The sequence below is a fragment of the Typopeltis vanoorti genome, chromosome 1 (assembly GCF_054136105.1).
Source record: "Typopeltis vanoorti isolate ZY-2024b chromosome 1, IOZ_Tvanoo_1.0, whole genome shotgun sequence".
In the NCBI taxonomy this organism is placed as follows: domain Eukaryota; kingdom Metazoa; phylum Arthropoda; class Arachnida; order Uropygi; family Thelyphonidae; genus Typopeltis; species Typopeltis vanoorti.
Genome location: NC_143549.1, coordinates 68,881,820 through 68,908,971, shown reverse-complemented (window position 1 = coordinate 68,908,971; position 27,152 = coordinate 68,881,820). Strand labels below are relative to the sequence as shown.

At 35.1% G+C, this 27,152-nt stretch overlaps 1 protein-coding gene across 1 annotated transcript in view; it reads right to left on the bottom strand.

Moving 5' to 3' along the window:
- LOC150110067 (copine-8-like) overlaps window positions 1-27,152 on the bottom strand; it is a 301,155-nt gene that overhangs the window by 31,571 nt on the left and 242,432 nt on the right. Inside the window, exons 13-14 of the mRNA XM_090406591.1 lie at window positions 19,015-19,246; window positions 17,489-17,616 (exon numbers count right to left, since the gene is read on the bottom strand). Coding sequence (XP_090262717.1) covers window positions 17,489-17,616; window positions 19,015-19,246 — 360 coding nt within the window. The remainder of the gene's footprint in view (window positions 1-17,488; window positions 17,617-19,014; window positions 19,247-27,152) is intronic.

Sequence of the window (27,152 nt, the reverse complement as noted above, 5' to 3'; positions counted from 1 at the left end):
CCTACACTGAAATGCTTAAATACCAAACTTAATGGAATCTTAATGATTCCATGAAGCAAGAGAGAAATTATCATCACTTCATATTATTTTAGAAATAAACATAGTCTATGAAAAGTAAAAAATGAGAATAAAAAGAATTGACATGGTGATAAAAATTAAAGTATTGTTGTTTAAGGTTCTTGTGGAGTGCCATCCAGTAATTCAAATGCTGTGAACCTTTGAAGGAATATGTTGTACTTCATGTAGAAGCAATATTTGAAAAAAAAAAAAAAAAAAGTAGTAGTTCCAAAATTTATGTACAAAATGTAGATGTAGTAATTTTTTTCTGTGTGTGTGTGTGTGTAAGAAGGAAAAAAGCCACAAAAGCATAAATAATACATTTTTATTCACTTGCTGATATGCCATAAGTTGCATCCTTTGAACAGTGTGTTCAATGGCAGAACGCAACTGGTTGGGATTGATGTTAAGCACATGTTGCATTATGCTCTTTTTCAGCTGTTGAATGTTGTTGAAAGTTTTCCCACTTGGTTATACTATAAATTAAAGATACCAAAAAATTATATACTTGGTTTTAATCCTTTATCTAAGTGTAAGCAAACAAAGTTTGCACCTGAAGTATTTTCAGGACTGGGGCAAGGGCAACTTGTGGTAAAGGTGGTAGGACTTCACATCACTTGCCTTAGTATCCCATAATGCAAAGCACATCTCCTTGCAGACATGTATAATACTATGCATTATGGGGAAAAGTCACTACCCAGACCGGTTTCGACCTTTATTGAGGTCTCATCAGCCAAACCCAGAGGTGATACCAAGGTTCAAGTAATGTAGAAGTCATATTTCCATATACGAGTTGCCAAAAGTTGTCACACCTTATTATTAAAATACTCTGGGAGAACAGCTAACTATTAGAGATAATTAGCTGTTTTTCAGCATTGGTAAGTTATCAAAATGATCCCAATAAATCTTGTTTTTGAGAAATTCCCAGAGCCAGAAATCGGATCAAGTGAACAAGACAATAACCATGCAGTGCAAAATGCATGGCTGCCTTGTTCACTACATCTACAATCAATACATCTACAAAAAACAAACTGGTACCTCTATCATTAGCTGGCATTTACCAGATATAGTGTGAATATAATCTAACATATTTTGGACAAACAGGCTGTTCCATAGAAAAAATAATTAAAGAACATCAATATTATATTGAATACATGAAACCTCAAAAGTCTGATCTGCACAACATAGTATTGACACTAAACACAATATCCAGTGGGATAAAGCTCGTCTTCTCCATAGATGTAGGTTTAAATATGAATGCCTTTTCAAAGAAAGTTGTGAAGCCCTTTTGCATCGGGCAAATCTGAATCAGAACGATTGTCTCTCTCTCACAAAAGTTTGAGAGATTCTTATCTTATGTAACCATCAAAAATAGTTTAATAATATTTTCAATAATATTATTTATTAATACTAATTTCTAGCATGCGACAACAGTTTTTAAATATTTCAGTACGAAATATTGGTACTTCATTTCATTAAAGTTAATTACCATGGTTATCGTGTAATTTATTATTTATAATCATGCCACTGGTACCTTTAAAGATTAGATTTGTGTATTTCCATTTTCATTCATGTTATTTCTTTGATTGCATAATTTTCTTGCAACTTCTTCTTGATATAATTTTCTGTTGGCTACTAATGCATCATTATTTGTTTTTAAATAATTTGTTTTATCCTGTTTCATCTGGTAAATTTTTTTCTTCTATTATTATGAGGATTGGCTAAGGGAGTGTGGACTGCAGAATTTGGTGGATAGAAGAAGGAGAGGTGATATAATTGCGACTTAAACTGTTGAGAGATGGTTACAGGGTTAACACTGGGGAGTTCTTTCACTTGAACAGAGGGAAGGAGTCATGACAAGGGGCCATCATTGGAAGTTACGAAAGGAAACTGTGAGAAAGAGGGTGAGGAATGGTTTCTTTGCATGGAGGGTGGTTGAACTATGGAATGCACTGCCTGATAGAGTGGTGAGAGCGAGAACGGTCAATGCGTTTAAGGAGTGGTATGAGAGACTGTGTGTTTCATAGGAGGGACCTCCATCGATGAGTCTTGATAGACTTGTGTTTCTTAGAAAGGACCTCCCATGATTAGTCTTTTGACTCCATGAATAATAATAATAATAATTATTATTTTTCCACCAAACTATTCTGCATTTATTTCTTATGCCTATTTGATTGATGACTGAAATATCTTTAAATATTCTTATATGAGATGATAAAATATAACATATTTCTCTTTTTTCACTAATCCATGTGCATTTTTGGTTTGGTCTTTTCTTGTAAAATGTGTTTATAGCATCCAACTAGTTCCTCACCATGAAACTAATCTGCTTTGTAACCAAGTGAAAAACTTGCAAATTCTATCTGATATTAATTATTCCTCATTCGTGATGAGGAATATTTAATATCAGTTAGAATCAGAAAGTTTTTTCATTTGGTTACAAAGCAGATTATATTCAGCATTTTATATTCAGCTTTAAAGAAATCACACCACAGATTATTATTGTTGTTGTTTATGATAAACTTAATTAATATTAACACTATTAATATTAATATAAGAAAGGGAAATGGCCCCAGTCGAGCATGGAGAGATCACAATGAGTGAGTGGCATGGGTGGAACCAGCTGTAGATTCAGAAATGAGCTGTTGTGTTTGTATACAAATGGTAGAAGTATAAGAAATAAAACAAGGCAGATGAAATGGTTGCACTAATTGTGTCTGTTCACCTAAAGATTGTCGGAATAAGTGAGACATGGTTGGAAGATGATGACATCCTGACAGGAATAGAGATGGATGGGTATGATGTGTTTCATGAGGATAGAAGGGGTAAAAAGGGAGGGGAGTGCTATTGATGATAGAGAAAGAGTTATGTCCATACAAAGTAGAGATGCAAGAGGGAAAAATGCAAGAAAAGGGTGATCATTATGGGCGATTTTAATTATGGCAATATAGACTGGAATGATGAGATAGCAACTGAAAGTAAAGAAAATGAGTTTCTTCAGTTTTTGAGGGATAACTACCTCAGACAGTATGTAACAGAGGGCACACGAAGATTGAAGGTCTTGGATTTGGTCATCTCATCAGAGGATGTAATTATAAATGAGGTGTCAAATCATCCACCAATTGGTGAGAATGACTACCTGAGTGACTGCCAGCAATGTGAGGACCGCTGTGAGAAAAGAGTATATGTGGAACTACAAGGAGGGTGATTATGAAGAGCTCAGGAGATGGCTTGCAGGTGTAGCATGGAATGAGGAGTTAGCTGGAAAAGAGATCAATGCAGCTTTGGGGATTTTCAAAAACTATCTAGTAGATGCAATGTCTAAATGTATTCCAAGGGTGAGAAGGTTAAATAAGGTAGGTGTGAGATGGATGAATAAAGAGATTAAGCACGCGATACAAAGAAAAAGGGCATTGTGCAGCAGCATAAGAGAAGTGGAAATAACCAATTCCATGAGGTCTACAAAGACCAGGCAAGGAGGGTGACTTGGTTGGTGAGGATAGCTAAATATGACCAGCAGTTAGCAAATGATTTCAAAAAAGAATCCTAAGGAGTTCTTTCGATATGTAGCCAGCAAAAGAAAGAATGATTATGGAAGGATGACATTGATTGGAGAAAATGGTATAAAGATAGCTGTTGCGGAATGTGTGGTGGAGATTATGAGCAGTTCATAAAGATCTTTCAATCTTGTGAATGTGACTTCATGGAGAGATTGAGAGCAGTTGATGATGACGGGGAGGAGAGACTGACTGTAAGTGAGCAAGAGGTATATGGGGAGTTGAGTAAACTAGATGTTAATAAGGCTGTGGGACTTGATAATATATCGCCATGTATTCTGAAGGAATGTGTCAGGGAGTTGACACCTCCCTTGACATATTTTTTTAATACGAGTCTTGCACTCGGTCAAGTCCCTAAGAAGTGGAAGGAGGGCAAGACTGTGTCACTTCATAAAGGAGGTGATCAAACTCAAGCATCAAACTATAGTCCTATCTGTGTGTCAGGTGTTGTGGTTAAGTTGCTGGAGAAGCTTGTGAGAACTAGGATCCAGAGTTGGATTGACAACAATGGTATTATCTTTGATGGACAGCATGGATTTGCTAAAGGGAAGTCATGTTTTAGTAATCTACTTACTTCTTATAATAAAGTGACTGCTTCCTTGGACAGAGGAGAAGGATACACAGTAATATACTTGAATTTCGCAAAGACTTTTGATAGAGTACCTCGTGATAAGTTGACAGTCAAACTATAGCAGATGAGGGTTGGATATTAGACTAGTGCATTGGATTGGAGACTGCTTATCTGATAGGTATCAACAAGTTGTGTATGGAGGAACGATATCCAGGAAAAGGAAAGTCACTAGTGGAGTGCCTCAGGGGTCTGTTTTATGGCCATTACTGTTTAACTTGTATATTAATGATACTGGTGAAGATTTGGATGGAGATATTCAGTTGTTTGCAGATGATGCAAAGTTGGGACGAATCATGAAGAGTAGTGAAGATGTTGTGGTCTTACAAGACGACTTGAATAAATTGAGTGATTGGGCACAGAAATGGGGATGCGAGTTCAATGTTGCAAAATGTAAGGTTTTAAAATTTGGAAAACAAAGATGGAATACAGAATTTATGATTGGTGAGGATATGTAAAAATTGTGTGGGTTTTGCACCATTGTAATATCTATGTCTATTGGTAAACTTTGTAATACTTATTTATTTTAGCTTTACCTTAATATTGTATCTCTATTCTTCTTTAATTTTATTCTATCCTCACTTTATCTTTATCTTATTCCTCACTTTATCTTCATCTTATCCTTTCATGTGCTCTATTAACTTTATTCTCTTTGCTCTACCTTCAGTATTCTTGACTTATACCGGAGATCTGTAGAAATTTATTTTTTATTAATGACTGCGCCACTAGAGGTCTCCTTATGGAATAAGAAATTATCAATACTTCTAGTAAAGGTCCTCCTCAATAATTATTTACAGTCGTGGCTAACTCTTGACTTTAATTCATATCTATTTTTTAACTCCCCGCTCACAGGATCGCTTTTATTTGGGAACAGTGCATTGCGTAAAAGATCAGGTGGCACTCTTTGTAAATAAAACAAACATGTTTATTTGTACTAAAACCATCATACAATTTATACACAAATGAAATGCTATTTTCTACTCCACTCTAAGTTTAACACTTTAGAGGAAAACTCTTTCTAGAACATCTACTTAAGCATGCAACATAATACAAATAATACAAATAATTAAGCAAATTAATTAGAAAACTATCAGCCCATTTACAATATAGGAATTATCATGCTTTGTTAACTATAACCATAAAATTCAGCCTTCACTTTATATATATTTCTCTTTATGCAAACTATTTCCCATAATACCGTATATATGTTAATTCTATAAACTTATCAGTCCTTCTAAAAGTCTCTCATAACATGGACAAAATTACCTTGAAAACAAATTCTCTTTATGCAAACTAATTTTCATTATACTATATGCAGTAACTCTATAAATCTACCAGTCCTTCTAAAATAGTCTTTCATAAGATAGACAAAATTACATCAAAAACAAACTCACATGACCTCTCTACCAGTAGAGTGCACTTGTTCACATATTCTTTACAGATTTCCTGGCTTCTTTTTTTGTATCAGGTCTTGGGCTTTCCTTAGAGGTTTCATGAACAACGTATTCTCCTCTGGAATGGCTCGTGGTGCCTGGAGCACAATTTTTCTGGCGTTATAGATACTCAGAACTTAGGATCAGATGATCAAGGCTTATTCATCCTGGTCCTGGGCTGCTATTTGCTCTGTAAGTTTTCACCTCCAGTTTTCCCTCCACGACCCCATCCGGATTCGACGAAATCAATGGATCGACTCCTTCCTTGTTTTCTCCTGGTGTCAATTCTACCGATGGTCGATAACGATCCTTTTTCTATGATCCTTATATTTGGTTTTTCGTAGGACCATGGATGAAGGTTTAAGACCCCTGTACATTTCGGTGCAAACTTTGGACGTAGGTCTGAGACCACCAAACGTTCTTTTAAGTGCAGACTTCTAGTTCTCCTAAGTGCACTATTAATCCTTTCTACAGCATAGTGGAACTGCTTCTGATGTATACCGCCCTCTTTTACTATTGACACCTTGAAGGTAGTATCGGACTGGCTTTTGATACAATAAGTTTCCTTTTCACTCTATACTAAATGCTAACAACAATACAATTCCGAATTCCCCTTGAACTTAACATTTTAAGATATATTCTTAAAAGTTTACTCTATCTAGCATGTTAAATTCCTCTGGATCTTCATATATAGGATCTTCGTATTATTCACATAGAAAATTACAATACCTTGAACTTAACATATTCATACTTCTTCTATTTACATAATTTATCATGCTAATTCCTCTGAGTTTTAATATATGGGCTGTTAGTATTATTTACATATAAAATTTACAAGTTTCCTTTCTGTGAAATTTGGATGAGACCCCTGTAAAAATTGATGCAATAAAAATTGGGAAAATTTATGCTGCATTGAATTTTAAAGATATATTGTTGGGTGTGAGACAAGGGTGTGGGATGTCCCCACTCCTTTTTAATGTCTATAGTGAATGGATGATGAGGGAGGCCTTGGAAGATCTGAAGGATGGAATAAAGATAAACGGACACCTAATAAATAATATAAGATATGCATTGCACTTATGAGCGAAACAGAGGAAGGCTTGCAAAGAATTTTGAACAGACTGAACAGGGTTGAAAATGAAAGATATAAAATGAAAATAAACATTCAGAAGACCAAAGTGATGAAGATTTCAAGGAAAGGAAATGATGGGAAAAATGGAAATCACTTTGAACAGACAAAGAATAGAAAATGTAAAAAGTTTTGAATACCATGGGAGTCGGATAACAGAAGACAGATCTAATTATGAAATTAAGCACAGAATTAAAAAAGCAAAAGCAGCATTTTTCCAAATATACCACATATTAGGAAACAAAAATCTGAACAAACAGTTAAAAGTAAGAATCCTCTAGACAATGATCTGGAGTGTAGGGATGTATGGATGTGAGTCCTGGACGATCAATAAGGAGATGAGTGACTGATTGAATGCATTTGAAATGTGGTGCTTGAGAAAAATGGATCGAATCAACTGGACTGAAAGAGTGAGCAATGAAAAGGTTCTTAATAGATTCAAAATGGAAAGAGACTATATGGCTTGTATCCAAAGAAGAAAAATAGCATTTGCAGGACATTTGATGAGGGATTCTTCTGGAGAGCTTTCTAGAATAGTATAGCAGGGGATGGTGGAGGGAAAGAGAGGAAGAGGAAGACCCCGATTACAATATAAAAGACAACATCAAAGATTGGACGGGCAAGAATCTTACAGAAGCAAGAGATAGAGAGGCATGGAAGCGGAATGTTCATCAGCTGCAACCCTTTTAAAGAGGAGGCCACAGGATTAGATTAGATTGTTCAGTTGGAGGTGGAGGAAATAAGAGATCTGGGGGTGATAGTGGATAAGGATCTGAAATTTAGGGAACACATAGCCAAAATTGTGAAGACAACACAAAGGCTTCTGGGAATGATGAGGAGGACACTGACGTGTAGAAGTAGGGAGATTCTTGTTCCGTTGTATAAGGCTTTGATTAGGCCACACATGGACTATTGTGCCCAGATTTGGTCAGCTGGTTTTCAGAAGGATGAAGAGATGTTGGAAAGGGTTCAAAGGCGGCTGATTATGGTAGTTTCTACCCTCTGGAATGTTGAGTATGAGGAAAGATTGAGAAGATGTAATTTGCAGAGTCTGGTGGACAGTTGGAAGAGGGGAGATATGATAGAGACCTACAAGATGGTAAGGGATTGTTATAGGATCAATGCTGGAGAAGTTCTACATAAAATAGTGGGAGATAGGGGGGAAACCAGAGGTCATCCCTTGAAACTGTATAAAGAGGGCGATTGATTGGAATGCCTTGCCTGAGAGTGTGGTGTCTGCAAGGAGTTTGAGTATGTTTAAGACACGGTATGATGAGCTGTGTGTGTGTGTGTGTGTGTGTGTGTGATAAAAGGACCTCTCAGATGAGTCTTTGACTCTATGAGGTCTTGGGGTAATAATAATATTTCTAATATTTTGACAATGTTAAATTGCCATCATCAGGGAACACAACACAGTATGATATGCATACAGGCAATAACAATGGGTAAATGAGCATATGATTAGTGTCTATGTGTACATATCACATTGTACTGTTCCCTGATGATGGAAATTTGACTTTGCTGAAATATTGGAAATATTAATTATATTTATTATAATTAATAATTAGTCTATGATGCAACATCTTTAAATATACATGAATTTTCTAATTATTTTTTTATTTGTATTTATTTATTATTTTTTTTACCAAAATTGTACAATATATCTAGTGCATTCTGGATAATGAATTTTATTATATTCTATCCAGCAGCTAAAATGGAGTTATTGCTATACATAACTTTGAAATTTCTGCATATGCAAATGGTCCAAGTGAAGCAAAGCTTGAGATAGTTTGGCAAATTTTTTGTAAGGATTCCAGGAATGCATATGTACAGACAAGCCAAATCTAATAGGTGCTTATACATTTTTCAATGATATATATGTATTCTTGACAGCGCGGGAAAATTGTTTCATACTTCACAGTATGTCTGTCTGCCCCCCCCCTCACACACACACACACACACAGCTGAAAACAGGATTTTCACATGAACAAAGTATCTCTACAAAAGTAAATCACTGATTGAAAGAAAAACAAAAATATTTTATATCAGAAAGGAAAAAAAGTGATTATTTGAAAACTTGAAAATTTCTCCTTTCTTGCAACACATTTTCCTAGATAACACTAGGCATGTATATTTCCAGAGGTTCTCTTCTTAACCTCTGGAAATATACATGCCTAGTGTTATCTAGGAAAATGTGTTGCAAGAAAGGAGAGATTTTCAAGTTTTCAAATAATCACTTTTTTTCCTTTCTGATATAAAATATTTTTATATCAGAAAGGAAAATGTAATATAATATGATTAAAGATTATTTAAACAAAGCCAATATTATTATTTGGAAATAACAAAACTAGTAATGAAATGAAATCATGCGAAACACTGGAAATGAGCAAATGTTACCCCTACCTATTTGATGTCTTCTTTTATTTCTACACTAAAGTTGAAACTGGTGTGCTTAAGGGTGATAGCTGTATAACTGAGAGGAGAACCAAAAGGGCTTCTGACCTAATGTACAATCCTCACCTTCTCATGGTGCACCCTGTTAGGTATCTACCTGAACACTGAACGAACGAGGATGGGATGGCAATTTGGGATTTAGCCAACCAAATTGTATTCTTATTGGCTTAAACCACAATATTAAATGATGGTACAACATGACAGAATTTAATGCTGGCTGGGGCATCACCTGGTTAAACAAGGCCCCTGTTGTTTTTGCCAGAGCAAACAGCGAAAAGTCAGGTACTGGAACAAACCGTAAAACACACCCCAACTCAATATCACCAGAGTTCAAAATCAGTACTATCGAAATAAGAAGCCTGAATGGCAAAAAAATTGAGCTAGCTGAGGAATTGGATAAGTACCAGATTGATATAATAGGGCAGACTGAAACAAACAAGGCAAAAACTGGTGAAATCTTTCTGAGCAATTATTATTATTATTCAGGCCTCCATGGAGTCAAAAGACTCATCGCAGGAGGTGCTTTCTAAGAAACACAAGTCTCTCAAGACTCATTGATGGAGGTCCCTCCTAGGAAACACAAAGTCTCTCATACCACTCCTTAAACGCAGTGACCATTCTCGCTCTCACCACTCCATCAGGCAATGAATTCCATGGTTCAACCACCCTCCACGCAGAGAAACCACTCCTCACCCTCTTTCTCACAGTTTCCTTTCATAACTTCCAGGGATGGCCCCTTGTCATGACTCCATCCCACTATTCAACCAAGTGAAAGAACTCCCCAGTGTCAACCCTGTAACCACCTCTCAACAGTTTAAAAGTCTCAATCATATCACCTTTCCTTCTTCTATCCACCAAACTTTGCGGTCCACATTCCCTCAGCCGATCCTCATAACTATCCTTGTACAGTCCTGAAACCATCTTTGTCATCCGTCTTTGTATCCTTTCCACAGTTAATTTATCCCCTTCAAATCCTGGGGGACCAAATCTGAGAACAATAATCCAAGTGTGGTCTGATCAGAGTCTTATACAACAGAATGATAACCATTTTATCTCTGCAGGTCAGTGTCCTTCTCATTATTGCAGCAATCCTCTGTGTTACCTTCACTACCTTTGCAATATGTCCCCTAAATTTCAGGTTTCCATCAATCATTAACCCCAGATCTCTTGTCTCTCCTACTTTCTCAAGTTTCAATCCTCCCATACAGTATGCAGCATCCCATCGATGTGTCCCAAACCTCAAGCCCTTACATTTTGCTGCATTAAACCAACATCCCCATTTATTTGCCCATCTGTCTCGCTCATTCAAATCCTTTTGCAGAGCTACCACATCTACACTATTACTAATAACCCTTCCCAGCTTCCCATCATCTGCAAACAACTGAATATCCCCTTCCAATCCACGGACAATGTCGTTGATATAAAGGTTAAACAATATAGGTCCCAGTACTGAGCCCTGTGGAACCCCACTTGAAACTTTCTGCCTCTTTGATATTGCTCTACCAAGCATAACTCTCTGATACCTATCGGACAGCCAATCCTGAATCCAGTTGACCAATCTGACACCCAGATCCATGTGCTGCAACATGAATATCAGCTTATTGTGTGGCACCCTGTCAAATACCTTTGCTAAGTCTAGGAAAATGGCAGTATATACCTTTCCCCTCATCTAATGCCCTTGCAACTTTATCATAAAAGGCTAGAATATTGTTAAAACAAGAGCGCCACTTCACAAATCCATGTTGACTCTCACAGATAACATTACCCTCATCTGCCTAATGCTGTATACGGTCCCTCATTACTTTCTCCAAGATCTTACTAACTACTGATGACACACAAACTGGCCTATAATTAGACACTTCCAGTCTGCTACCGTCCATATGCAATGGCACTATCTTAACTTCCTTCCATTCCATGGGCACCTTTCCAGCAGCCAGACTTTCATTGAAAAGCCAAGTCCTTAGCACATTTTCGCAAAACTCTTGGTGAAATATCATCCAGTCCCACAGCTTTACTAACATCCAGAGTACTCAGTATGTGGAACACACTCTCCTCCTGCACCTCTAAACCTTGAATCTGCTCTATCCCTCTAGTATTCAAATTAACTCCTCTAGGATGAAAAACCCCAATAAAGTGTTCATTGAAAAATTCCACTATGTCCTAATTTCAATAAACACAAAATGTTATATTCAGACAATGACAATCAAGAAAAGAAGGGATAGCAATAGTATTCAACACTAAATATGAGGCTAATCTTCTTGAATGGCAGGCAATTTCAAGTAGAGTGATGTGGGCAAATATTAGAATGGGGAACTGGACAATGAGACTTATTTGTGCCAATGGTTCTACAGAAGGTTCTGCTAAGGTAGAATTCAAAGAATTTTTTGAGGCTTTAGAGAAAGCAACTGACACTATGAAAAATGAAAAGTTGGTACTTTTTGGGGGATCTAAATAGCAGAGTAGGAAATGATTGTCAGACATACAAAAATATTTTGGTAAAATTTGGAGAAAAGAGCAAAGCAATAATAATGGCAAATATTTGTTGGATTTCTGCTCAGGACATGGACTGGTTATTACTAACACAATGTTTCAACATAAAAATTTGCACAAATTCAAATGGAAAGAAGATGCAAGGAATAAGAAAATTCTCATTGACTATGTTATTGATGATAGTGATGTTTTCTCTCTTGTGCAGGACACTAGAGTGTACAGAGGATTTGAAATTGGAAGAGATCACCATTTAGTCTTGAGCAGAATAAAACTGAATATACTGAAAAGAAAAACATGTAAGAATGTTTTAAACAAAATAAAAATTGAGCAGCTCTCAGATAGACTAAAATACACAAACATTATTCAAGAAAAAATGCAAGAGTTTGAGAACAGGAACCAAACGTTTGAGATTCAATGGCAAGCTCTGAAGAAAATATTGATTGATTCAGCCAGAGAGGCATGTGGTGAGGCTGTCTGCAAGGATAGAAAAATCAGAACTAAATGGTGGACACAGGAAGTTAAAGAAGCAGTAAAGGAAAAGAAGAAAGCATATCAAAAGTTCCTGGTAAATAAGTCAGCTTGTGCACTTAGAGAACACAGAGGCAAATGTAAGAAAGCTAAATACTGTGTAAAACTACCTAAACAAAAGTCATGGAAAGAGTTTAGTTTGGGTACAAACATAGAAAATAAATATCAAGAAGGTAGCAATTATTATGGAGGTTGTTGAAGAACCTCAGAAATGAAGGAAAAAGTGCTGTAAAAGGAATTAGAGATAATAAAGGTGACATGAAAACTGGAGAAAAAGATATCCTTGAAGTATGGAGTAATTACTTTGATAAATTGCTAAATGAAACTAGCAGTGATGACAGCACAGTGATAAAAAAACATTGACCAGTGATGCAATCAGGAATACATATCGATACTTGAAGTAGAAAAAGCCATCAGAAGTCTGAAATGTGAAAAGGCAGCTGGAGTAGATGATATTTTACCAGAAATGCTCAAGTATGGAGGTATAAAAGTCTTACAGTGGCTGCAGCGCATAGTTCAGAGGGCCTGGACAGAGGGAAGAATTCCTGATCTTTGGAGTAGAGCTCTCATAGTACCAATATATAAAAAGGAAAATAAAACTGAATGTGAGAATTACAGAGGTATTTCTTTACTGAGTGTTCCTGGTAAAATTTATGTCAGTATATTTAAGAAATGGTTGAGAAGGATTGTGGTAGAGAAGCTTGGTGAAGAACAAGGTGTATTCAGGCCAAATAAAGGCAATCAAGATCAGATTTTCACTTTACAACAAATAGTTGAGAAATCATGGGAATATAACAAAGATCTGTATTTAAGTTTTGTAGATCTGGAAAAAGCATATGAGAAGGTGCCAAGAGAGAAGTCATTCAAAAAGCTACAGTTGTATGGTGTCAGTGGGGCATTATATCAAGCAAAACTTATTCTTCATTTGAACTGAAAGTCAGCAGTTAGAATTGAAGGAAGTACAGGAAGATGGTTTAATGTTAAATCTGGTGAGAGACAAGGACGTACATTATCCCCTCTGTTATTCATTATCTATATGGATCACAGTATGAAGGAAAGTGGTATTTAAATCTGATATCAAAATTGGAGATGTTAATGCCAGCTATTTGCTTTATGCAGTGATGTTATACTTCTAAATAAATCTGCTATAAGTCTGCAAGATTCCCTGACTAAATTGAATAACTGTTGTAATAGATATGGTATCAAGGTCAGCAATAATGAAATTAGGCAGAAGCATTGAAAATATCAACTGCATTGTGAATGGAGAGCCTATAGAACAAGTAAAACATTTCAGCTACTTAGGCATGAGTTTTTAGTGAAGATGGTAAATTAAATGTGGAAATAGACAACAGGATCAACAAAGCTGGTATGGTAGGAAGTCAACTGAATAAATTTATATAGAATAAGAGAGAAATTAGTCAAAACACTAAATTATGTGTATACAAGACAGTGTTTAAACCAGTTTTAACTTATGGATCTGAGAGATGGGTTAGAAGTAAAACACCAAAGACTGGAGACTGCAGATATGAGAGTCCTGAGAAAGATTAAGGGCGTGAACAATGGCATCAATGGCAATTTCATATTAAAAATGAGAATATTTGGAAAGAACTTGACATTGTTAGCATCCAGGAATGTGTTAGCAGAGCTAATCTCAGGTGTTATGGTCACTTAAACAGAATGGGAGAGGAAAGATTAGCAAAACAAGTGTTCGCTGCCAGATTGGCAGAAAAAGGACCGAAGATCTGCGCAAGGAGGAAGACCAAGATACATGTGGTTTGATATGGTAAAAAGTGCCTTAGAAGATAGAAATAATAAGATCTGACAATGTTGAAGCTATGACAGGTAATCGATTGATTTGGAGGAAAATTGTAGATAGGAAGTTAGTAACGATGTAAATTTTTCATGTAGTACTATCATACCTGTAGACCCCTTGAGGGTAAATGTCAGGAATTTGATGAATGATGATGATAAAGCTGAAATTCTGAAATATTATATATAACTGTGGAATATCTTAAAATATAATCTCAAAAATAGCAGTAGAGAGTATTATCATATGAGTGAGAGTAAATAAAATGGTTAACAAAAGTAAAATAATAATATTGTAACTTTTTATATTTGGTCACTTAACATATTTTTTTCTTTTTGGATTTATTAGTAGACCATAGTTAATCATAAGTATACAATTGTCGACAAGTTTCACCGCTGATTCTGTCTGGCTTCTTCAGGACAAGAAAATAGGTATACTAACGTATACTGGTAAAAAAGAAGAAAAATGGAGTAACACAGTTAAATTAATTAAAAATTGAAACTGATGCATGACAACAAGAGCATGGAGCGTGGATTCTTAGTCATTGTTTGTTGATCGCGTTTTATAGTTTTCTGCGAAATTAAATTCTGCTAAGCTTAGTGAATTTATTAAGGTTTTCCAAATGTCTTTCAGTATTATGCCTTGATTTCTGTTTATTATTATTATTATTATTATAATCACACCTCCAGAGAAGCCAAAGACTCACTGAGGGAGGAATCAACTTTACAACTCTTCATCTCACTACTCCACCAACCTTCATCATCTAACACCAATGCCATCTACCGCTGACTACCACCACTAGTACTTTTCACAGACAATCATAACATCCATGCCCACGGTGGGATTTGAATTCGCAGCCTTTTGGCTGGAGAGCGGATACGCTAATCACTCAGCCAACCAGGCTGGATTTCTAGGCTTCTTGATGTTTGGCCTATATAATTCAGTCCGCATGAACATGGGATGTTGTATACACCTGCGTAGATATCCAAAAAAAAGAACATATAGGGGATGTCAACAACAACAACAGAACAGATATCTCAGGATTAGCTCATCATTTCTCAATTTCGAACCACTCCATCAATTGGGATAACAGCTCCATGCTTTACATTGAAGAAGATTTCAGATAGAAACTTTAAAGAAGCTGCAGTGGTACTCCGGACAGGAGATAATCTAAACAGAAATCAAGGCATGATACTGAAAGACATTTGGAAAAGATTAATAAATTCACTAAGCTTAGCAGAATTTAATGTCGTGGAAAACTATAAAATGCGATCAACAAACAATGACTAAGAATCCACACTCCATGCTCTTGTACAACAAGAGCATGGAGTGTGGATTGAAACTGTCACGCATCAGTTTCAATTTTAATTAATTTAACTGTGTTAGTCCATTGTTCTTCTTTTTTACCAGTAAATGTTAGTGTACCTATTTTCTTGTCCTGAAGAAGCCAGACAGAATCAGCTGGTGAGACTTGTCGATAATTGTATATTTATGATTAACTATGGTCTACTAATAAATCCAAAAAGGAAAAAAAAGAGATGATACTACTAATTACTTATTTATTCTCTTTGTGCCTCATGAATATAAGTCCTAGATCTGTTTCTTTCAGACATCTCTGTTTTGAGCTCCAATTCAGCTTATCTCCAGCTTATCTCTGCCAAGTTTTTCTTCTGGGATCTATGTCAAAGATACTCTCAGAATCTATTTAATTTAGCTTCCTGTTTTAGGAACTTCAGCAAGTCTAAGACTCAAGTTAAAGTGGTAAGTTAAAGATGTTATTAAATTCCTGGAGCATTCCCTCAAGATACATGGTGATATACCATCAAGTACTACAACCTTATTGATATACAATTTACTCAATTCCACATATACTTCCAGCTCAATCGCTATCAGTAGTTCCTCCTCCTTTCCCATTGGTCTAAGTCTGTACTGATGTCACTTTCACAAGGATGGAATACCATGAATTGCTCATTTGTCATTCTACCATTTTCTCCAATCAATATCATCTTTTCATAATCATTCCTTCTTCTGCAGGCCACATATCAAAAAACTCTGTACAATTTCTTTTGGCCTCATCAGCTAACTGCTGTGCATATTGCACTTTTGTAACCTTTACAAGCAGTGTACCTTTCTTGCTTGTTCTTTGTACTCCTCATGTAACTGACATTTACCATTACTCATCTTGTGCTGCCTCCATAGTTACTTATTCTTCCAAATTCAATGCTTCACATCTTCATTCATCCATTTCACACCCACCTTATTTGACCTCCAGCCTTTGGGAATGCATTCAGACACTGCCTCTGCCAGACAGTCCCTGAACAGATCCCAAGCAGCACTAATCTCCTTTTCATCCAATTCTTGATTCCAAAATAAGTGGCAAGTCGTCTCCTGCATACGACATAATCACCAGCCTTATAGTTCCACATATATATTTCTTAGATAAGTCCTAACATGGCTGGCATATGTAATCACTTTATGATCACTTTCACCAAATGAAGTGAGATTTAATACTTCATTTACAATAATATTTTCCAATGAGATAATCAAATCCAAGACCTTGATCCCAGTATACCCTCTGTCATGTACTGCCTAAGGTAGTTGTCCCTCAGAAACTCAAGAGATTCATTTTCTTTGCCCCAGATTCTGTCTCTTCATCTATACTTCATCTCATCTATACTACCATAATTAAAATCATCCATAATGATCACCCTTCTCTTATTAGCTAGACTAATTTACTTATGCATTTCCTTCGTACTGTCCTCCACATTACCAGGTCCATAGCAACACCCAACAAGATATTTCATTCTGTTAATCTCTGCCTCACACCATACTGCTTCAAAAACCACTGCCATTGTCTGCCCCTTTCATCTCCACTTTAGATGGGGATCAGTACTATGACCACTATTGTTTAATTTGTACATAAATGATATAGGAAATAACTTGAAGGGAAATATTCAGTTGTTTGCCGATGATGCAAAATTAGTTAGAGTAATAGTGAATCAAGGTGATATGGAAAGCTTGCAGAATGATTTAAATAAGCTGTCATTATGGGAAAAAGATAATGGGTATTAGTTTAACATGGAGAAATATAAAGTTATGCATTTTGAGATCAACAGATTACAAGCTGTGTACCACATTGATGGAAATGTACTCCAGGAAATAGATGAAGATCAAAGAAATACAATATTAAAAATGACAAGCAACAAAAAAAAAAATAAATTAAAATTAAAATTCTAAAATGTGTTCTAATTTCACTAGTTAACTTAATTATCATTTTAAGTTGTAAAGAAGACATATGTGTACCATATATATACACAATACATTATATACATGCATAATTTGTAATTGTATGTATACAGTACACAAATTATATATGCTGAAATTTTTGGAGCAATTTAACCATACCTTGCCACATGATTAATTACAGGCGAGAAGTTCGTTGGGCCATATAATTGAACAGAATAAAGTGTTTTCTGGTATGCTTGCAGGATGCCTTCTACTCCTTGACAATATGGATTATTTGGATCTCCATTCTGTAAAGAGAAATTCAGAAAAATTAGATAAGAAATTATGGAAATCAGAATTTTGATAACAGTAGCACAAAATTAGAAATCTTTCCATATTCGGTCAATGTAGCATTTTCCACCTTCATGATATTTCATATAAAATACAATAAAAAATAAATTTATGCTGCAAGTAAAAATATTTTATGGGAAAAAAAGGAAAAAAAAAGGTGACTATTATTATTATGCAATATATCTGTAAAGTATGCATTTTGGCAGTCTGTTCAAATGACTTCCCTCTTGTTCACCTTAGAAACTAATGTTCTTTCATTCCTATGGACCATTCTTGATCCTTTCTTTCATGCTTACATGATGATCAGAATACATCATGAAAATTATGGAAACAACTAGTTTGTTAGAGTAAGGTTAGTACTCTAACACAGTACTTATTTCCATAATTTTCATGATGACCATGCTTGATAATAAACACTTAATATCACTGTGTTATGTATTATGCAAATACTGGTGTACATAATAATCATACTTGCTTTTCTGATGTACGGATGATTCTTACCTGAATATTTATTACCATATTCAAAATCTCTCAAATCATGGCTTTTACTCAATCTTCATTCAAACATGTCTCCTAAATTATCTTTCAATGGTTGTAAGATGTTGAAAATACCATTTGGTATGTAATGTCCCAGAGCTGTCACGAGAATGATTATATTAGAGGTTCTTATTTCAATCAGATAAGTTTTGTTTAGCTTCGGTTTTTAATTTTATAACCAATTTTCAAAAATGAAACATTTAATTTTTTGATTTTCTTCATATATCTAAAGGATTTTCCACCAAAAAATAAATAAATAAAATGAAAAAGTAGATGGTAAGAGAGTTTAATATGTTAGTTTTTATTGGTTTTGCTTAAATCAGAATAGTTTCATGTGTGGTGAACAGAAGTTAAATCAAAACCTACTGCATAGAGGTGCTTGCATAGTAATGCCTCATAAATTGTTTTTTTAATAATGAAAGTCGATATTTCATTGAAATAAAAGTTAACGATTTTCCTAATCTTTATTCAGAAACTTTAGATAATTATTTCTCAACACAATCACCTCTACAATTCAGACATATACACACTTTCACAACAACAACAACATCCAAATAGTTTCATAAGTTTGTCATACCAGAATCAGCAAAACTAGTTGAATAATTAAAAAATAAATTTTTATAGCCAAATATTACTATGTGATTACTTAAAGGAAATAATATGTTGATTTATAGAGTAAAATAACTGATTCTTAAACTGAATATATTTTTTTTGCATGATTAGTTAAAATTACAAAACTGTTTAACTAAAACTCCCACAAGCATATTTTATTATTCATGTTCTTTTCAATCAACCTTTTTATTCTTTATATTACTTACTAAAAAAAATTCATGAGATACTCTTCCATCTGGAGGAAGTTTGGCACCAAAACCAAGGGCAGCAAATAATTTATCACGGTCATAATCCTGAATGATTTCACCTACAGCTCTTATTGCTAAGGAATAAGCATTTGGCTGCTGCTGTAGATTTATATGATGAAGAGAAGTTGGATTTCGAGGGTCACCATTAGATGCAGTAAAATCGACAGCAACAGTAAAATGCATTTGTGTCCTGAAAAAAAAAAAAAATTCGACATTTAGTTCATGAATATTGATTAATACTGAATTATCACAAAAATGTAGAAGTGCACACTGCTTATAAAAAGGGATCTTGAGAAATATAAATTTAAACTGTAAGTTCGTTCGGTTTTTCAGAGTGGAACGAAACACATTTTATTTAATATATATAATACATACTAGTCAGTTATATATTGACCCTCTTTATCAATGACCTCCTGCCATCTGTCCACCAACTTCATTATGCCGCGTTCATAAAACTCCTGAGGTTTATGGTGAAAAACTGATCCAGGTGTCTTTTGACAGCCTCCTCATTAGCAAAGGTTTTCCCATTCAGAGAGTTCTGCAACAATCGGAATAAGTGGTAATCGGAAGGTGCCAGGTCCGGTGAATACGGCAAAACATCCCAGCCAAGACGTAACAATTTACTCCAGTTGTTAACAATGTGTGGAGTCTGGTGTTGTCATGGTGAAAGACTAAACTAAACTCTTTCCATGACTTTTGTTTAGGTAGTTTTACACAGTATTTAGCTTTCTTACATTTGCCTCTGTGTTCTCTAAGTGCACAAGCTGATTTTTTTTGGAAGGAACTATTTATATGCTTTCTTCTTTTCCTTCACTGCCTCTTAAATTCCTGAGTCCACCATGGAGTTCTGATTTTTCTATCCTTACACCCAACCTTACCACATGCCTCTCTGGCTGAATCAATCAATGTTTTTTTCCAGATTTGCCATTGAATCTCCAAGGTTTGGTTCCTGTTTTCAAATTCTTTCATGTTTTTTTTCTTCAATGATGTCTGTGTATTTGAAAAAAAAAAAAAAAAAGAATTAATTTAAAAAAAGAGAAACCAAACCTTTCAGATTCGATGACAAATCCTGAAGGAAATATTGATTGATTCAGACAGAATCATGTGTTAGGGTTATGTGTAAGGATAAAAAAATCAGAATTTCATGGTGGACTTAAAGAGGTAGTGACTTCCTGTAAATGTAGATAATTATTTCAATATTTCGTATTCAGTGTTTTAATTACTAATAATATTTGTATGCTGTTCTTTGAATTTCGAGTTTAATGAAATGACAGGAAAAAGCATAAAAATACTTTATTCAGATTAGAAATCTCTACTAGTTGCATGTGCTAACAGATACAATTTGTAGGAACTTACTGAATGTTATAAAAAATTTTTAAAAATTACAGAAGGTAAACAGATCACATTATATAATGAAAGAATACAATGGGTGATAAAATTATACTAAACAGTGAACGCAGGAAAAAGCATAAAAATACTTTATTCAGATTAGAAATCTCTACTAGTTACATGTACCAACAATATAATTTGTAGGAACTTACTGAATGTTATAAAACATTTAAAAAAATTACAGAAGGTAAACAGATCACATTATATAATGAAAGAATGCAATGGAGGGGATGTCTTGGGTGATGAGACTTGTTTGAAGTGATTACGAAGATTACCAAGAGATTCAGATGACCATATCTGCATTCAAAGAGCTTCTTTGTTACTTCAAACTAAACTACCATCTAGAAATTTCAAAAATGGAAATGATAACCCTTAAAAAATTACTTTGTAAGACAACATCACGGTCATTAAAGCGGATAAAGAAAATGCCTCAGTAGTTCAGTAGTCATGGGCTCTGAAGAATATATAGCAAAATTGAATACCCTCCTTATATCTACATTGCACTACAATTAGACTCTACTTAGCACACACATCAAGACTAATAATCTTATAAAGATAACTGGCAAGAGGAAATAATAAACATCTTACTTCAAAATATCTATTAGTTCCAAGAATTTATGGAGCCTAAAAATTCATAAACTGGAGACCCTTGTAGATGACAGACATTTATCTATTTCCAAACTGACCAAATATCTGTCGCAACTGCTGGTACCACAAGTAGGTAAAACAGAATCTTTCATCAAAAACAGCTTACACATCACTGAGAGAATGAAGCATACAGCAAAAGAACAATCAAACCTTCAGGCAAGCTTAGACGTTACCCACCTATTCCAAAATCCACAGAGAAAAAAACATTAGATCCTTTACCACTGTTACTGTTATCCTGTTACTGTACAGAAAATACTTTTTTTTTTTTTTTTTTTAGAAGAGATACTGGGAACAAACACAAATCTCCAGTTCTAGCTAACTTATTTGTGAAATCTTTTGAAAAGAAAGAGCCACAGAAACATTTTCATCATTTGACCACATGGAACTTTTTGAAATGTTATATTAGGATGCAGACCATCTTAATGGTCTGCATCCTAATATAAGTTTACTCTTAAATTTGAAAACTGCAGGATATTACCTTTCCTTGACATTCTCTTAGAAGTCTCTGAGGGTAAAAACTTAATTTCTCAGTGTACACAAAACTCAACAACAACATGCTCTTTCTCACCCCATCCTTACAGAAGATAGGAGTAATCAAAACACTACAACATATCCAGCAACACAGAAAACAGAAGCAAAGAACTTTGTTATCTCACTCATCCTCTAATTAATGAACAAGACTTCAAAGATGCAGTTATCCTTCCTTACATCTGTAATGTCACAGACAAAATCTTTCACTTTTGCTCTACTATACAAGATTACCATATTCTTACAGCCTCTGAAGTTCTCTTGATTCCCCCCCCTCCATCAAAAAAAAAAGAATCTGGAGTCTACAAAATTCATTGTTTGAGTGGCATTCATTTGCTGTGTTGTCTGCATGGTTAGTCTAGTGGCTATGAGTTTTGCAACCATTTGCCTGGGGGAAGGAGTCCTGTTGATGATGTGAGGAGCTTAAGGATCTTTCTCAGCCATAGTCAAGTTAGCCAGTCTTAGGCATGAACAGCAGGGTTCCCCCCCCCCCCAGTTTGTCTGGAGTTTTTCATCCCACAAGCAGGCAAACCGGCCCCCATGAACACACACACACAGGTTACAGTCATAGGATATAGTACTTAATCCCTCATTGGGAGGGCTCAACCCTCCTAAGGAGTGATTGAGGTATGGGGGGGGGGGAAACCCCACATGAATAAATAAATTTGCTGTGTTAGCAAAACAGGATGTTTTGGAGAGATCTCTGTCAGAGCATTTTAAAGATGTCAGAAAGAAAAAAAACAACACAAGTTAAATTGAAGTAATCCCTTGATTAATGCACCCGTGATTAGTGCGTTTTCGATTAGTGCGCACGGTTAGCCTAGTTAGTGTGTTTTCGATTAGTGCACCTATATACATCTTAAAAATAAATGTTACAGATTTTAAAATTTTCTATCTATAGATTTTTATGGCTAACTATTTTAAAAAATCACTCACCAGAATGAAATAATTTAGTTACTGATTTAAAACATTTTACAAAGTTATTTTTAATGGCATACTACACTACTTCCATGTATACTATGTATACCATGTTCCAAATTTTTACTGCCAAAATTTATGTCATCTACTATAGTACGTCCACTGATTTGAGACCCTGCAACACTTCTTCGCATGTCACAAAAAGGAGAATCCATTCCGATAATAGGGTAATCAATCCGTCTTCTGGGATGAGTTGTTTATTATTACAGTTGGAAAATTAACTTCTCTTTTATGATCATCATAATTTTTAAAGTAATATAGTATGCCCACACTTTTGAGAGCTTTGCTTGGTGACTTGCCAAGAATAGTTGATTCATGCTGAAGGGGAGAAAGAAATGATGGACATACGAATTGGTCGCCGACACACTAAATCACATGCTTTATAGGTAAAATTTTCCGATTGTTATACAAGAAAATTAGTTACCACTTTAAAAACAACAATGATCATAAAAGAGAAGTTAATTTTCTGACGTGTAATAATAAGCAACTCATTCCACTAGACAGATTGACTGCCCTATTATCGGAATGGATTCTCCTTCTGCTGACATGCACAGAAGTGTCAAATGTTCTTGTATCTGTGGGCGTACTATAACTATTTTGCTTGTATAACAGTTGGGAAATTTTTTCTATAAAGCACATGATTTTGTGTGTTGGCGACTAATTCGTACATCCTTCATTTCCCCCCCCCCCTTCAATGATAACGTCCAAGAGTTAATTAAATCTCATTCTGAAGAATTGAGTGATTCCGACCTGCTAAATATAGATATGCACAGCGGGAAGATCACAAAGAATATGAAGAAAATTGAACCACTGATAGTCAGCCCAAAGAGATTTCACAGAAATAATTTGGAAATATTTTTTGTACAATTGAAGTTTTTAAGCAGCAATGTTTAGAGACTGACCCTGATGAAGAGAGAAGCAGTAAAATTTGCAGAAGAGTAGAAGAGGCAATAGGGCCATACTGTTGGTTGTATGAAAAAAAAAAAAAAAGAAAACAGAATGCCCACCAAACTACATTAGCTCAATTCTCTGTTAAGAAACAGAATAATAAATTCATATTCTGAATATGTTTCATTGTCTTGCAGATTCATGGTTTTCCTTTAACTAGGCCTTGAGACACACCCTAATTCTTTTACAAAAAAAATACGGTTAAATAAAGAAATTTGAGGAATGATTAAACTTCTTCCCATAGGTTATTATATTCAATTAGTGCGTTTTCAATTAATGCGCCTGTTTTAAAGAACGCATTAGGCACACTCATCGAGGGATTGCTGTAGTTTTTCACACAACCAATGACGAACATCTAGTACTTTGGCAAAAAACAGAAAATCCTAACATGAAACATAGCTGTTTTGTGAAAATTCAAAGAGGCTTATGAAATTCTCCACACTTTTATGCAGTGCAATAAAAACCAAGGATTGATTTTGAACCAGGTTTGGTCTTTATTCATCAAAAATCTGACATCTAATCTAACAAAACATTCCATGTTGGAGCACTCATTTCCTGCTCTGATAATGCATCCCACTCATTCACCATCCACTAAGCAAAAAAAATTCCTTTCTATCTTTTCACTCAAATCATATATTTTCCAAGGATGATCTCTCATTCTCACATTACCGATTATATTATGCAATAATTCCCCTGTATCTATTGCATAGGCTCTCTCACCAACTTATATTGCTCTCAATCATATCACCTGTTCCTCCTCCTCCTATCCATCAAATCACCTTTTCCTCCTCTTCCTTCTATCCACTAAACTCAGAAGACCACATTCTCTCAATCTGTTCTCATACTCAATATTTCAGTCCTGAAACAGTCTTAGTTATTCACCTTTGCACTCTCTCTCTAATGTTTCCGTATCATCAATATCATGCCAGATCTGTTCACAGAAATCCAAATGAGGCCTAAGTAGCACTTTATGTAGTGGAACTATCACCATAATATAACATGCATTAGATTACAGAGCATGAGGTACAAACTAGTGCACCTACCTTATGCATTTATTGTTTAGTTTAATTTTATCATCCATTGTATTCTCTCATTACTTAATGTGATGTATTTACCTTCTGTAGTTTAATTTGTGTAACATTCAGCAAGCCTAATAAAGATACCTGTTGGCACAAAAATGAGTATGATTTCTAAGTTGATAAAAGTAATTTTATGCTTCTTCACATTATGTGATCACTAAATCAAAAATTTCCTATAAATCAAAACCACTGAATCTCAAACTTTTGATACTTGCATGAGTTTATTTATGATTACTAAATAACTTAAGGCATTCACAACGTATACTAGAATATAAATTAAATTAAACTTTAATATATATTTCCAATATTTTGGCAATGTCACGCTGCCATCTTCATGGGAACTTAAGATAAAGACACGTGCACGTAGGTACTACAAACAGCAAATGAGGAAGAAGCGAAGAAGCTACTGTTTTTCCTAAAGTCCTGATGGTGACCCCCCCCCCCCCTAGTGGGCTATATTAGGTATTCTTGGCCGTTGGGCTGAAGTTCTCAAGATGTACGTCTCCTAAATTTGGGACAGTCTCACGCATCCAAATTTGTTGAGGTTTGGTATGTTTCTTAGGGCTGAGGCTGATTCCATGAATAGTCTTTCAAATTTGAACTTGCTGCAGTGTATTATTGTGGCTTTCTTCCACCGTATTCTGTGGCGTGTATCCATAACATGGTCTGTCAGCCCAGAGTGGCTGTACTGGTGAAACCTGATGTAGTCCTTGTGTTTTGAAATTCTGATATTCGCTGTCCTGCCTGTTTGGCCAAAGTAGGACAGCTTATAGCTGCAAGGGACCTGGTATACACCAGGTAGGTCTAGAGGAAGTGGTTGGTCTTTAGTGCAGCAGATAAGGGATGCCAATTTTCTACATGGTCTGTAACAAGAGGTCAAGTCATGTTTTTTTTTTTTTAGGATTTTGGTAATTTTTTCTGAGGTGCCCTGGATGTAGGGAATGATGATGGATTTAGAGTAATATTTGAAGTTTATTTAGAAAGCTTCAATAGATCAGGCAGCCATATGTTGTAAAATACATATCAACATTTATAGCAATAAATGCTGTAAACAACTCATATAAACCTAATCAAACTCCTGAATGACATTTCAAGAGGAGGGCATAAGTTCCCTTTCCAGTTCCAATAAATTAGTTTTCAAGAAGCTAAGGCCGCTTGTGATCGGTTTTCTACGAAAAATATCAGAGATTGTGTAAAATACTATATAAATGAAGAAAACAAATTGTTAAGATAATTAAATATCTTAACATGATTTTGTTTACAGAAGACATGGTTAGTTTAGATAATTGAAACTGGAATAAAATATGTATAAAAATATCATTATGCTGATAAAATTATGTTAAAGCTATATTTTACTGTAAGAAGAAAAAAATAGCAGAAGTGCTTGTAGTTTCACTAATGTTAGCTGATTAGTGAGGCTGTTAAGCCTAACTGTGCCTCATGACTATGTCACAAGAAGAAATAGCTTTATCATTTAGCAGCAAGCATGAATAACCGGCAAGATATACATACTTTTCTACCTCTTTGAAATTAAAATACCTGTAGGTGTTTTTTATACTGAGTGTAATGAAATAATCAGAGAAAAAGATCAGAACTTGGGTAAAATACTATATAAATGAGGAAAACAAATTGTTAAGATAATTAAATATCTTAACATGCTTTGTTTACAGAAGATATGGTTAGTTTCAGGTGGAAAAGAAACTTCAAGTTCAACATCAAGTGGAAAAGAAACTGCAAACCAACATAACAGTCTGTCATTACTAAAAAAATTCTCTTTGCTGTCTGTGATAATAGGCTGTTGTGGCAACATTTAATGCAGTCAGAGTGTATGCTCGACTTTTGATATGGAAATGAACAGTTGATGGACACAAGAGAGAAGATAGATTTATATATATGTAGAGAGAGAGACATAAATAATGGAACAGATGAAAGAATATTAAGCAAGTTGTGAACAGGGTTGCAACATCCCAGAAAAGAAAGGCCACTAGTGGTGTGCCTCAGGGATCTGTTTTAGGGCCATTACTGTTTAACTTGCATAATAATGATATTGGCAAAGATTTGGATGGAGATATTCAGTTGTTTGCATATGATGCAAAGTGTGGATGAACTGTGAAGAGTAGAGAAGATGTTGTGACCTTACAAGAAGACTTGAATAAATTGAGCAATTGGGTACAGGAATGAGGATGTCGGTTCAATGTTGCAAAATGTAAGGTTTTAAAATTTGGGAAACAAAGATCGGATGCAGAATTTATGCTTGGTGGGGATATATTGTGGGAGGTGGAGGAAATAAGAGATCTTGGGGTGTTAGTGAATAAGGACTTTTGAAAACCAGGTGCCAGATTTGGTCACCTGGTTTTCAAAAGGATGAAGAGATGTTAGAAAGGGTCCAGAGGCGACTGATTAAAGTAGTTTCTGACCTATGGAATGTCGAATATGAGGAAAGATTGAGAAAATGCAATTTACAGAGTCTAGTGGATAGGAGGAAGAGTAAAGACCTACAAATAGTTAGTAAGGGGCTGTTATAGG